Genomic DNA, 13,448 nt, shown 5'->3' on the forward strand with positions numbered 1-13,448 from the left:
GTGAATATGCATTATGTATAAGTGTTGAATAAACCAGTATTGACCACCCAACAGTGACCAAAGTATTGAATCGGCCAGTATTGACCACCCAATAGTGACCAAAGTATTGAATCGACCAGTATTGACCGGTTTTAACCAGTACTGACCGCTGGCCCGGTCAATACTCATATTGACCGGCTTTTTGCCAACATTGCCAAAATAGTTGAAGCAACTTCCGATGAAATTTTCATCGTTGCCGACGCTTCACATGCTATAGGTTTAAATGGCGATTATTTCACGAATTGGCCATAAATTCAAATAAAACTTACATGTATCGAAAGGGGATTAAATTCCTCATTGATTTATGTAAAACTTCTCAAATAATATCCAAAATTACGCATTTCTGGTGATTTAAACCTATGTATGTACTGTACACGATCAACGTTTACCATGTGTTTACATGCCATATAAAACCAATAACTTTACATGACTGTGTACTGTGATTTAACTTCCATTATTTTGGTCTTTCTTGACATTGAGATTGCCCCCATCATAAATATAAAAACAATCTGAACGTCGAATTATTTTGACTAGGATTACGGAAGTTCCGTATTCCTAGACAACCTTATGAGGATAGGCTAGGATTACGGAAATAAGTAAGGACATGCATAAATGATGTTGTAAACATACTTATTTCACTGAAAATAGCGATTTTTTCATGCCTACTGTATTACATGTATTTTCTGTTACTGATCCGCCATTTTGGGTTAGGCCTAAAAAAAATTCTTTGTTTCCGGTAACATACTCAAAAAAATTCGGGTAGGTAGGTAGGAATTTTTTGTTTTGGAATTTGTTTTATTGAGGCCAGAGTTCTTTGATTTTTCGTTACTCAGACCCGCCGCCCCTATTTTCCGTCATTTTCAGAAAAAATAAAAATTGAAATTTCAAAAATTTCAAAATTATTTTCGGGCGACGATCAATGTTTTGCTGCATTCTGACGATGACGACAACGTGGATATTTGTCAGCGCATTATCCGTCAGTGTCATATAGGCGCAATTTCCGCTCAAATGGAAGCGTCTCCCGTACGTAAACAAAAACTTGCTTGTTGAGTGAAATTTAAGATTGTCTTTGAACGATTTATGCGCAATGTAAAAGCGGAATATTTGGTTTGTGATCTAGTATATAGACAATAAAACAACGAAAAACAAGTTCTGTAAAAGTTACGGTCAGTAACGGTGTCTCAAAATGTTAGAAAAACATAGATTTACCCGATGTAAATAACAACGGCAACATTGAATGTGAATTTGACATGCCTTTGGCAGTTATATATTTACATGAGGATGACGTATAGGAGCAACAAAGTGCTGCCAAAGGAGTCATCCGTTTCAGATTTTTGGGGGAGGGGGTTAACCAGGAGGGAAAGGGGCCAGGCCTGTGATTTGGAGCAAAAACAGCTCGGTGTTTGGGCAAAGGGGAATAAAAAACCTTAATATGTAAAGTCAGTTTTTGGGGAAAACTGCATAATTTAAAAGATATTTTCTGAGGAAAGGACCCTATTATGAAGGGGATAAAACCATGTGATATGCTTATGAAGACATATATATATATATATATAACAAATAAAAAAGAACCCGGAACGGGAACAAAATATCGTAAAATTATAAAATGACTTCACACGCTCGCTTAGTTTTTCTTAAATTTTAATATAAAAGTCACAAACTAGTTTCGCCGTGAATGGCTCATCAGTGTGTCTAAATATATAACAATAAGAGAAAGGGAATTAATTCAATAGAAATGACGTTGACGTCAAGGAAACAAGGGACGTAATTTCGACGTCAAACAGGGGAGTTAATGACGTTATAATGTTATTTATCAATCCGTATCATGTGAAATGTTCCGCATGTTTAATTTCGGTTTAAAACAGTCAATGAAGTATTTTTCTTTTGTTAATCTAGCTGATAAACTGTTAGTTTTCATTTTATAAAATGGGAATATTGTAAATTTTGGCTCTGTTGTACAGCAAAAGTCTATATGGCTACTGACAGGTAATTGTCTTACCGAGGGTCTCAAATTTGTTGAGAATGAATTGTTCTTCTAGTTCTTAATTTGTCTCCGGTTTGACCTATGTTATATTCATGGCAGCCATTACACGTCATAACATAAATTACATTTTTCACATCACAGGACATATTTTCATTCACGTAAAATATTTTCCCATTAAAGTTAAATGAATTAGATTCTTCTATTTGTTTACATAGGTTACAGTTAGGTCTATTGCACTTGTAAACCCTGTTGTTTCTTTGTATATTTAATTCAGAAAATTTTGCTCTAGTTTATAGTTTTTTCAAATTTGGTGCCTGTCTTTTGCTCCTAATGATAGTATTGGCTCTTAATAATTCGTTCATAATTGAGTCAGTCTCTAAAATTGATATATTGTTTTTGAGAACATTAAACATCTCTTTATTATTTGGGTTGAATGTAGATACATAGGGTATGATTTCGTTTAGATCTTTTTCAACTGGTCTGAGGAGAGTTTCTCTTGGTAAGCTGTTAGCTAGTTCAATTCCTTTTTTTATTGTACTCTTTGGGTAATTTCGTTTCATTAATGAAAAATATAGTTCTTTAAGTCTTCGAGCCTTAAGGTTGGAATCTGATACGATGGTACAAATGCGTCTTGCCAAGTTATAAGGGATGCTTCTTTTTGTGTGCTTTGGGTGGGATGAATGAAAGTTAAGTTATTGTTTAGTATCAGTTTCTTTGAAATATATATCTGTACTAATGTCAGTGTCGTTTTTGATGACCAATATGTCAAGAAATGGTAATGTTTGGTTACTTGAGTCTATTGTAAAACAAATATCTTCATGAAGATCATTTAAAATTCCATGAAATCGTTTCAGTTCCTCCTTTGTTTTATTCCAGAATATGAAGCAATCATCAAGGTATCTTTTCCAGTTTTCTCGTATATAATGTGCAAATTCTAAGTCATATGTCTGTTCTAATTTGGTATATAAATTTTCTTCTAAAAATGCTAAAACTAAAGTAGCATATGTTGATGCAAACTTTGTGCCCATAGCCGTACCCTTAATTTGATTGTAAAAAATATCATTAAATATAAAGTTATTGTTTTCAAGTATAGTTTTAATTGCTTCAAGGATAAACTCTTTTGTGAACCGTTTGTGAACTAAATCTGGGTATGTGTGTAGCCAGTATTTGATTGCTTTTATACCTAATGTGTGCAAAATATTTGTGTAGAGTGCTGTAACATCAAACGAGACTAATAAGGTACTTTTATTAACTTTCTTTGGAATATAGTTTAAGAAATCTAGGTCATCTCTTACATAACTTTTTACTTTAAAAATGAATGGTTTTAGCAAAATGTCGATTAAGTTACTGAGCCGCTGTGTTTCACAAGCTGGACCTGCTACAATAGGTCTAAATTTTAAATCTGATGGATTAAATAATTCTAAATATTCACCTTTCGTTTCTTTACATTTGTCATTTACTAGCTTACTTTTATGAAGCTTAAGTAGGCCGTAAAAGTAACTAGATTTATATTCAAAGTCCAGTAAGTAGTTTATTTCGTCTTTGGTCATGCCATTACTATTTGAACTGATAAGCTTTTTTATCTTTTTCATTGTGTCCTGTTTGCATTTATCAGTCCTTACTTTATAGAATTAATCATCATTCAACATTTCTAAGATCTTATGTTTATAAAAATCTTTGTTCATAATTACTATGCCACCACCTTTATCAGCCTCTTTAATGATTATAGTTTTATCCTCTACTAATGACTTCAATGCTTTACGTTCTTTTAAAGAAATATTATGATGTACATAATTAGTTTTGTCATTTGAAATTAAAGAAATAGTTGTAGAGATGTATTGTTCAAGGATTTGATTTCTTTCCTTTTGGGGGTTCAAAACTGCTTTTGTTTCTTACTAATGAATCATCTTGTATTATGTCCTTATTACGAAAAAATTCTTTTAATCTTAATCTTCGATGAAATTCATTAACATCTGTGATAAGCTCTTGAGTATTTTTAGTTTCTGGCGATGGTGTAAATTTGAGACCCTTTAATAAGACTTTGATTTCATTTTCAGAAAGTTGTCTGTTTGAGAAATTGAAAATTTTTATATAATTTTTGTCAGAGTTATCAGCTAGATTAGTCGGCGTTATGTTAATGTGTGGTTGCTCCCGCTGTCGAAAAAATCATTATCAGAATCGGACTGTATTAAAACCGGTTCTTTGCTTTTTCTGTAATTGTTTCTTTGCTTCTTTTGTCGCCTTGCTGTAACAGCTTGAGGAGCACTGGTGTTTATTTCGTTATATATTACAAGTTACCTGATTGGAGTTATTTATCTATATATTCCATTGCATACAAATCCTTTTCAGGGACCTATCTAGCTACTTATGCTTTCAGTCATTTTCTGGTCATCGAATATAAAAAAAGTGGCCCGACTTTGAATCACTTGCCCCTGACCACTCTGGGATCGAGCCCCACTCAGGTCATCATGTGAAAAAGATATCCAGCTGGCTGGAAGGTAGGCCATTCTACCCAGATGCCAATTCTTGCCTGAGATGATGCCCAGAGGAGTACCTGGGGTCTTCCAGCACCATTTAAGTCTGGAAAGTCACCATAATTTATGACCTATAAAATTGTGTCAGTTTGACTTATAACACAACAGATAAATATTAAAGTGTACTAAATAAAGATCTTGGTCAGAAAAGTTTATGAATTAAAAATAAAAGTATGCACATGCTAAAAATGAAACCAGCCGATCAGACCATTGAAAATTGCTATTCAATCATCAATTTAATACTTGCCGGAGATGTTATGACCAAGGGCAAATAGTACCCATGCCCAAAGAGTGATTTTGTTAAAGTTTTTGAAATCATCAATTTTATGTTCAAGGCATACAGACACTAAATAGCCTGAGCACCTATGAAAAAATGGTAGTCGCATAATGGCGGATTCAAATAGTTCTCAGTTTTTTTTGCTGTAAGAAGGATTTTTCCTTGAAATCATTGCTATATATTGGTTGAAATCATATTGCATGCCTATACTTGACATACTGGTAGCATTTGCATGTTGAAAAAAAAAAGACTCCAAACTGATTTAACATGTGAAATTTATTCATACACCCCTACCCTAAATTGTGGTTGTCATTTCAGTGTAAAAATTACGGTGTGTCCGTTTGACCAGAAATATTTTTCTTGCATCAAACATGACCCCTACTTTTCTTTGGACATTTTTACAGTATAAATGCTGCTCTACAAGAAAATGTAAGTTAAAGAAATTTAAAATGGGTCTAGGTGTGTATTGCAGCATTGTGAAAACTTGTCATTTTATATAGAATATATAGTGGTGGCTATTTAGTGTGTTATAACCTTCAAAATAATAAAAAAGTTAAACACAGAATGGTAATTTTCTTTGTATTACAAGTTAAATGCGTATTAAGGTAGTTTTGAAATCCTTTCAGGCAACACATTTTGAAGTGATCACTTATCGTCTGTTGTTTTAGTAATTTTACTGCCTTTTTATTTTTATTTTTTTCCCTCCTCCTGTCAACATTTTTCTGCCCAAAATCCGAGTAACAAAAAATAAAAAAACTCTGGCCTAATGTATTACGATTCAAGACACGGTTGGATAGACATCATGGTTTGATACCAGTAACATTTATTAATCAACCATCATTATGACTCTACTGCTTAACAACCATTTTACACCGGAAGTGTACTAGTAATTTGGTAGAATACTTTAATAGACATAGAAGACGAGTTCCAGGACCAGGGCCTGCTCTGGGTCAGATTTTCTTTGAGCCAATTGGATGCAGGCCCTTCCCCAGCCGCATAAGGCGCCGCGCTACCGCGGCGCTTAAAACACGAAATATAGCTTCCCGCAGCGCTTAAATATCCCACGCAGTGCCTCAATTATTAGCGCAGCGTCTTAAATCAGTAAGCGATCCCCGCGAGATACCTCAGGTAAATTATGAATACACAGTGTAGCTAGCTGTTTACCGTGTACTGATCAGCTGATAAGGGTTTAAATACGACACGTGTTGATGAAAGTCTGTGTTTTCACAAGTTTGCGGTTAATTGGAACAGGAGTGATTGGAATATAATTAGTTAATAACAGTTGGTGGCGGCATGCATGGGTAAGTTAATTGTTATCGTGTAATAATTAGTTGAGAAAGGCAACTGTATTAAAATGACCAGTGATTCTTTGACTGTTTGAAGTTTGAAATCAATGTTCCGGATGAACTGAAGCAAACTTTTTCGAGGATGTTTAATTACTACTGTATTGTCCTGTATTGTTTAAGGTGCTGTTAATTTCTAAATATTAAACTTTATCTACTATGATATTTTTGTTTCACTTTGCTTTTGTATCTCTCAAAGTAAACATGAAAAGACCAAATGATACAAGTTTCAGTGGAATTACAAAATTTAGGGCAGGTTACCTAACCATCGTTCCTGGGAAAGACCAGTAATAAACTGCCTACTTTCTCACGTAAAGAACCGGGCTAGTCAGTAAAAGGGATGAATGAATTCTTTTCTGCTGTATTTCAAGGAAGTCAATATTTCTATGCTAAATAAACATTGATTTATTTAGAATTTCTATTTACTGAATATATTTACAGCATCATGAACCAAAGAATTTTAGAAGAAAAAACAAACAAGAAACTATCAACAACAAAAAAGTTATGATTCATTTTGTCAAGTCATTGAAACATGTCATTGTAACTTATGTTTCATTTCAGGCTCTTTCATCACACTTCTCCCTTGAACAAGACTGTGCGGTTATTGAATGGGCACAGGCGAAAGCCACCCTTACCACAGATGAACACTTTGAGCACAATGGAGTGGATTATTGGTAATCTGTCCGAGTCTCACCAAAACCTGTGCAAAGTCGCTACAGTGGGACTGCTTCTACCAACGTCCACAGCTGGTGTGTATACAATCATGTTCTTTCTGAAACTTGCTGCTTGCAGTAAAATACATAGTTAAACTTGAAATACAGAACCTGCTTCTGTGTGTAAAAAAGCTGCAATGGTGTTGTTAACACCAACAAATATTTAACAGAAATACTGTTGCAGTTCATTGTGCAGAAGAACACAAATGTCAAATCTTAGGGACTTCTACAATATAAATCCATCCTTGGTTATCCTTGCTCTGGGAAAATAACAAATACTTTTTTTTGTACTTTCAGATTGTGAGAGGTTTCAGCAGTTCAGAGTGTAAAGACCCCCACCATTCACCAGTGAGCATGAAAGCGCTTAATGCCTTACTCATGGTGTCCATGCAGGGACAAAAAAATGAATGACTTTAATTTCAGTGGTGCAGTAAAGGAATGGCACAGTGCCAAAGACAGACACTTACATGAAAAAAAAATGCCTATTTGTTGTTAGTGTTAGTACAAAAGAATTGGAAGGACATATGTGTTGTTCGAAAATACTTATAAAAGAAGTGGACATCTGTGTAGTGTATATGATATATTGATGGTTATATGATAATGTGAAAATGTAGAAGTAATGAAATACATGTTGTGTTTTTTTTGCATATGGTATACTTAAAAAAGCACCATTTGGGTTCGACTTTTTAAAAAAATCGAACACGGGAGAGGAAACCCCTCCCGCACCCACCCCTTATCCTGCCGCGCAAACACCCCAGCGCCTTAAAAAATTTCTGGGGAAGGGCCTGGGATGTCGCGGTTGTGGGGCGTGGCGCGGGGCTGTTTTCGGGATGAAAACTTTTGTGAATTTCAAGTGTGAATGGTGCTATGATAGCTATTTTGAGCATTATTTTTGGTTGTTAACTGGGAGAACATAACTATACTGTAACATACTGTAACATATATAGCAGATAAGATAAATCAGAGTTTTAACTGTTTCATATAATTTATTTTACAACCATTTCATCACACATAAAATGTTACAACACTAAATACAAACACTAAACAGTTAACAACCAGAACAAAACAATGTTTGTACATGACAGACATTACAAAACATTAACATCAGGTTCTTCTGTTGATACATCTTGGAGAGAATGGCAAGTGGTGAAAGAACATCAGCCAGAAAGTGTGCAACATACAAAAACTTGTATGTGGCAATAGGTTTGTAGAGAGATAAAGCTTTCCCAGAGTTCTCCTCAAGAAAGCAAGAGAGAAGACTGGAATAGTTGCTGACTATAGCACTAACAGCACCTTCAAAACTGAGCCATCTGGTATGGAACACCTGAAATCTGGTAGAATGCTTCTGAAGGACAGATTGGATAGCAGAGAGAGTAGACATGTTTTTAGGAGAGTTATGGAAGTACTTAAAGACAGAATTGAGGATTTCCTGGAATTTCACAAGGTAAGGAATGGTATCAGCCCCAGTACTACAGCTCAGAGCCAGACAATGGGCGATGCAGTGGGAAGAGAGCACCCCAGGCACAGACTGTTTCAGACGGGTCACCACACCACTCTTAGAGCCAATCATCACAGATGCACCGTCGGTGCAAACACCACAAAGGTTTGAAAGATCAAGGCCTTTCTGGGAAAGAAGCTGGAGAACCTTAGAATAGATAGCATCTGCATTTGCCCTGTGCAAACTAGAAATTGCAGTTATGGCTAACAAATTTACTTTGTTAAAAAGACAACATAACTTTAAATTTGGTCTTTTAAACAAGAGACTTTCAACTTGAGCAATTGTAATTACATACATGTACAAAACTATTAATAAACTAATATGAAATTAGGTGCTACCTATGACGCGGAAAGACCGTCACAAGTTAAATTAAGCTTAATAAAGTATTTACAGTAAAGATGCAATTCATGAAAAACCGTGTTATATAGGCCTATTTGGCGGATAAAATAGTAAAATAATTTGAATGAGTCTGGACTATGAGGTGCAACCACATTGACAGCAGTCTCAGTTTGATATAGTTGTTCATGGAAGGTAATGAAATGTGACCGTGCAGCACCCCTCATGCTACCAGTGTGTTTTTTCCAGGAGGCTATTCACTTCAAGCTTTCAAGGAAATCGAAATATAATGGTGGAGGAAGTCCCCAGGTGCCCCTCTGTGCATTATTTCATCACGAGCGGGCACCGGAGTAGAACCACCGACCTTCCGTAAGCCAGCTGGATAGCTTCCTCACATGAAGAATACATTTGATGAGGCGTTTATGCATTTGAAGTTAATAGGCCTAGATAAAACATTTTCAAGTGAAAGATGGCTACTGGATATCTTTTTCACCAACTGCGTGCAAAAAGAAAATCCGAACGTGCAATCTGTGATTCAGTAAATTTCCAATTAAAATAACTTTCATGCATATGTAATTTTGCAAAATAATTGAAATACAATAGGGTTAACTCACAAAGTATTTTTTTCAGAATAAGTGATTATTATATTTGTATCACTTTCATTAATTTAAACAAAAATCAGCTATCAGAAAATCAATGGAATAAAATAAGGCTCCTTTCTTGATACAAACAAGATATGTAGACATTGAATTCTTTATTGTTGATATTAAAGGTCTAAAAAAGATAACATTGCCCTATACCACTGCCATCCTCTTATGACATTTATAATAGCATATCATAGCATTTTGGTACTGCTTAGACATTTGTATGATTTGCATTTCCCAACTGTTGGTCAGTGAAAAGAATGGAGATAAGTAAGCAGGTGAATGTAGGACTGTTCAACACTCGAAATAATTCAGTACCCTTCAAGTCTATTATGTCGTATAAATAGTGGACCGCAGAAATGTTTTCACTGACGCCGATGACGTCATATAGCAGCATTTTTTTGTAGCGTTCACGTCGTAATTTGCTCATTTTTCAAGTAGAATTTCACCATATAAAATCAGACCGGTGACAGATTGATGAAGTTGCCCAGAAAGATAAAAATACACACATTTAGTTTGTTGTAAATATTGTCGTAATTAAATTTTCCAAAAGTCAACATTTCCGGTCTTACTCAATGAGCGATTGCGTCTAACTTTGACCAATAAGCGCCTAAATAATCAAGACTTTCAAAATGGCGGCCCCCATGACAGCTGGAGACGAAATTCAATTTGCATGGTATTGGAAATATTTTTCTTATTTGTTTTCATTATTGTTTCATATATTTCACATACGTCATACATGTTATCTAAAAGCGCTCCAAGCCCTCGTGGGGCCTTTGGCCCCGCTCGGGCTTTCCGCGTATTAACAATACCTTTGCTTCTAGCATGCTTGGTGACAGCATCTTTCTTCATGACTGGGCACCCAGAAGTGAATGTATTTGATTTACTGTGCTTCTTACAAAGGTTACAGTACATGCATTTAGTTTCAGAATCAAACGTTAACCAAGCATTGCCAGATTTCCAACTATCCAAAAAAGATCTTTCTGTTTTTGAATTTTTAGCAGGAGGATAAATGCCAGAGTCAATTTTACGTTTTGATGCCATGTTTTTCAATTTCAAGCAGAAATGAAATAAGCAAGGAACATCAGTATATATAACTTCAATAATTTACTCGACAATGCTCACCAATAAATTACCGATTATCATTATGACAAATAAAGTCAATTACCGAAATTATTTAGAGACAACGGTTCCTTTGATTTTGTTTACCGACCCTGTACAAATCAAACTACTCGATAATCTCTTGAAAGGCGCCGCCTGTGATCTTCATTGCATTCGACCGCTGTTTGTTTAACGATTATCTGCAATCATAGTCAATTGACGAAGGTGTCATCCTTTTAATTGCCACACAGCTGACAAACTGCGACCATGACCCGCTTCTAAAAGTACCAGTCAAGTAGACTGTGCCCAACAATTATCTCTCGCTGGAGCGCCTTCGGCAATGTATTGGAAAATCAGTCACGCAATATTTCAAAGCGAGGTCGAAAACTACCAATTTGGTCTATTTTTAGTATGTAGGTTTTCCCCAAAAGTCCAAAGTAATACTTTTTGACGATTTTCGCCAATCGGAATTTTATTGAGCCAATTTTCGTTTTCTTGAGCCAGTGGCTCAATTGGCGAATGCCAGCGCGAGCCCTGCAGGACTGAAGAAGATTCTACAAGACCAATACAAGTTGGGGTTGCTATTTATACGCCTTATGAAACAGCCAGCTTATCAGTTGCTCTTATTTCAAGATATATTTAATGAAGTTATTGTTGATAAAACAGACAACAGACAAACAGTTATTCAAAGTTCCCGACACATATTGTTATTTACGACTTAGAACCGATTTCTTTTCTCCACTTCCCCTATCCGACTACCGGTGCACTTGCACTAAAAATGCACTCTTTTCCCAAAAAAACAGACTTTTGGTAATTTTGATACGTCCTCTACCTCTATTATCTTTTCCTTTTTCTTCTGCTCTGTCTTCTTTGAAGGTTCGTTTGGTTTCTTGACCTTTGGAGGCATTATTTCACTGTTCCTTGCACAATCCTGGCTGCCGGAAGTGTGTTTCAAACATGGAATAAAAGCCGTACGAGAGCAGGTACCGTGGTGTTACAGGTTGAACACCATTAAATCAGGCTGTTCTTATTTCATCATATTTTCAGAATCTTTTATTTCCATAAAGAGCTATATCTCTTCAATAGAGAAGCAAATGGAGAGGTTACCTTTGGTTCCTACACCTTCATTTTATATAATATGCAATAGATGATATTTTTAAAACTATTCACTGATCTGTCTAGGACGACAGGAGGATATGTAACCACTAAAAAGCTGTAGGGTGCTCAGGTTGTTGATAGACCCATTACAACAGGAAAAGGTGATAGTTGCATTACAAATTAAAGTTTCAACCACTGCGAGTCAAAACTCAGTAGAAGTTTTAACTGATTGTGATAACTTCTTTTAAAATGCTAGTGAAAATGTTTCTTATATTTTTGTTAAACATAAAAGATTTAAGTGAAAACCAAAGAGATATTTTTGTTGATCATGATTACTGTTCTGCAAATGACAATGGAAAAGTTTCTCGTAATTTTGTTGAACATATACATTCTAGTCAGTACTCGATCAGTAGATGTTCAACCGCCTCAGTAGCCTAGTGGTAGAGCGTCTTCTTCGAGTGCGGGAGGTCGTGGGTTCGATCCCCGACCACGTCATACCAAAGACGTAAAAAAATGGTACAAGTAGCTTCCTCGCTTGGCGCTCAGTATTAAGAGGATAGTGCTAGGACTGGTCAGCCCGGTGTCGGTATAATGTGACTGGGGGGGGTATCATGTCGGGTGTCTACGGCGTGATATTCTAGTGAGGCAGCACTATAAAGTTGGGAATTTTGCTCACTGCTACAAGCAGACAACGTCGTTTATATGACTAAAAAATTGTTGAAAAAGACGTTAAATCCAAACACACACACACACACGCACGCACGCACGCACGCACGCACGCACGCACGCACGCACACACACACACACAGAGTAGATATTCAATATTTTTGTAGGGATAATAATGAAAATGTATGTTTTTAACGTTTTTCTTTGTTGTTGATAGTTATTCTATTAAGGAGAAAAGTAACGAGGTAAATTTTGTTTATGTAAATGTTTGCGGGTTGTGTTCTTCATTAAAACATATTTTGTAGAACCAATATGACAAGTACCTTGAAATCGAACGGGATTATAGCTGACTCTGCCCTGGCGAAAGCTAACATGTTGAATGATCAGTTCACCCCCGTCTTTACTAAAGAAAATACATTAAACATTCCAGACAAGGGTACGTCTCAATTTAAGCCTATAGGTGCGATCAAAGTCACGCTGAAAGGAGTTATAAATAGTATCAACGTCAGAATGAGAAAAAAAGCTACAGCTACAACTGTGAAGTTGTTGCATCAATCCTACAATACATATTTCAACTTTCCTTAGACACCGGCGTTGTTCCTACAGACTGGAGAACTGCTAATGTTGTTCCTATTTTTAAGAAAGGGGGTCGTTCTAAACCAGTTAATTACCGCCCAGTTACACTGTCTGCAGTCGCATCCAAAATGCTCAAACACATCGTTGTTTCAATTGTTACGTGTCACCTAAACTCCCATAATATTTTACATGAAAATCAACACGGATTCCGCCAAAAGCATTTATGTGAGTCGCAGCTATTATTGACCACATATGAGATCTCCAAACATATTAATGCTGGACATCAAGTTGGTATGGCTATCTTGAAATTTTCCAAGGCTTTTGATAAGGTCTCCCACCAACGCTTTTCTTCAAAATCCAGACGGTGGATTGATTCACTCCTAACAGCTAGAAACCAGAAAATTACGGTCGACGGTGCGACATCATCATCACAAGTCACGTCCGGAGAACCCCGATGGTCTGTCCTGGGACCCTGCCTATTTCTTCTATACATCAATGACATAACAGACGACATATACTCAGAAATCCGACTTTTCGCGGATGATTGTGTCCTATATCGTCTAATCATAACACATGAAGATCATTCATTGCAAGACGACCTGAACCGTTTGACTCAAGGCAGATAGAGTTTATACTAAT

At 36.0% G+C, this 13,448-nt stretch overlaps 1 protein-coding gene across 1 annotated transcript in view; it reads right to left on the reverse strand.

Moving 5' to 3' along the window:
• Positions 1-11,457, reverse strand: part of LOC123538447 (zinc finger CCCH domain-containing protein 15-like) — a 34,196-nt gene extending 22,739 nt beyond the window's left edge. The window contains exon 1 of the mRNA XM_045322553.2: positions 11,302-11,457. Within this exon, the coding sequence (XP_045178488.2) occupies positions 11,302-11,376 (75 nt within the window). The 5' untranslated portion in view covers positions 11,377-11,457. The remainder of the gene's footprint in view (positions 1-11,301) is intronic.
• Between the last annotated feature and the right edge of the window lie 1,991 nt (positions 11,458-13,448).

Source organism: Mercenaria mercenaria, chromosome 18 (assembly GCF_021730395.1).
Source record: "Mercenaria mercenaria strain notata chromosome 18, MADL_Memer_1, whole genome shotgun sequence".
Classification (NCBI taxonomy): domain Eukaryota; kingdom Metazoa; phylum Mollusca; class Bivalvia; order Venerida; family Veneridae; genus Mercenaria; species Mercenaria mercenaria.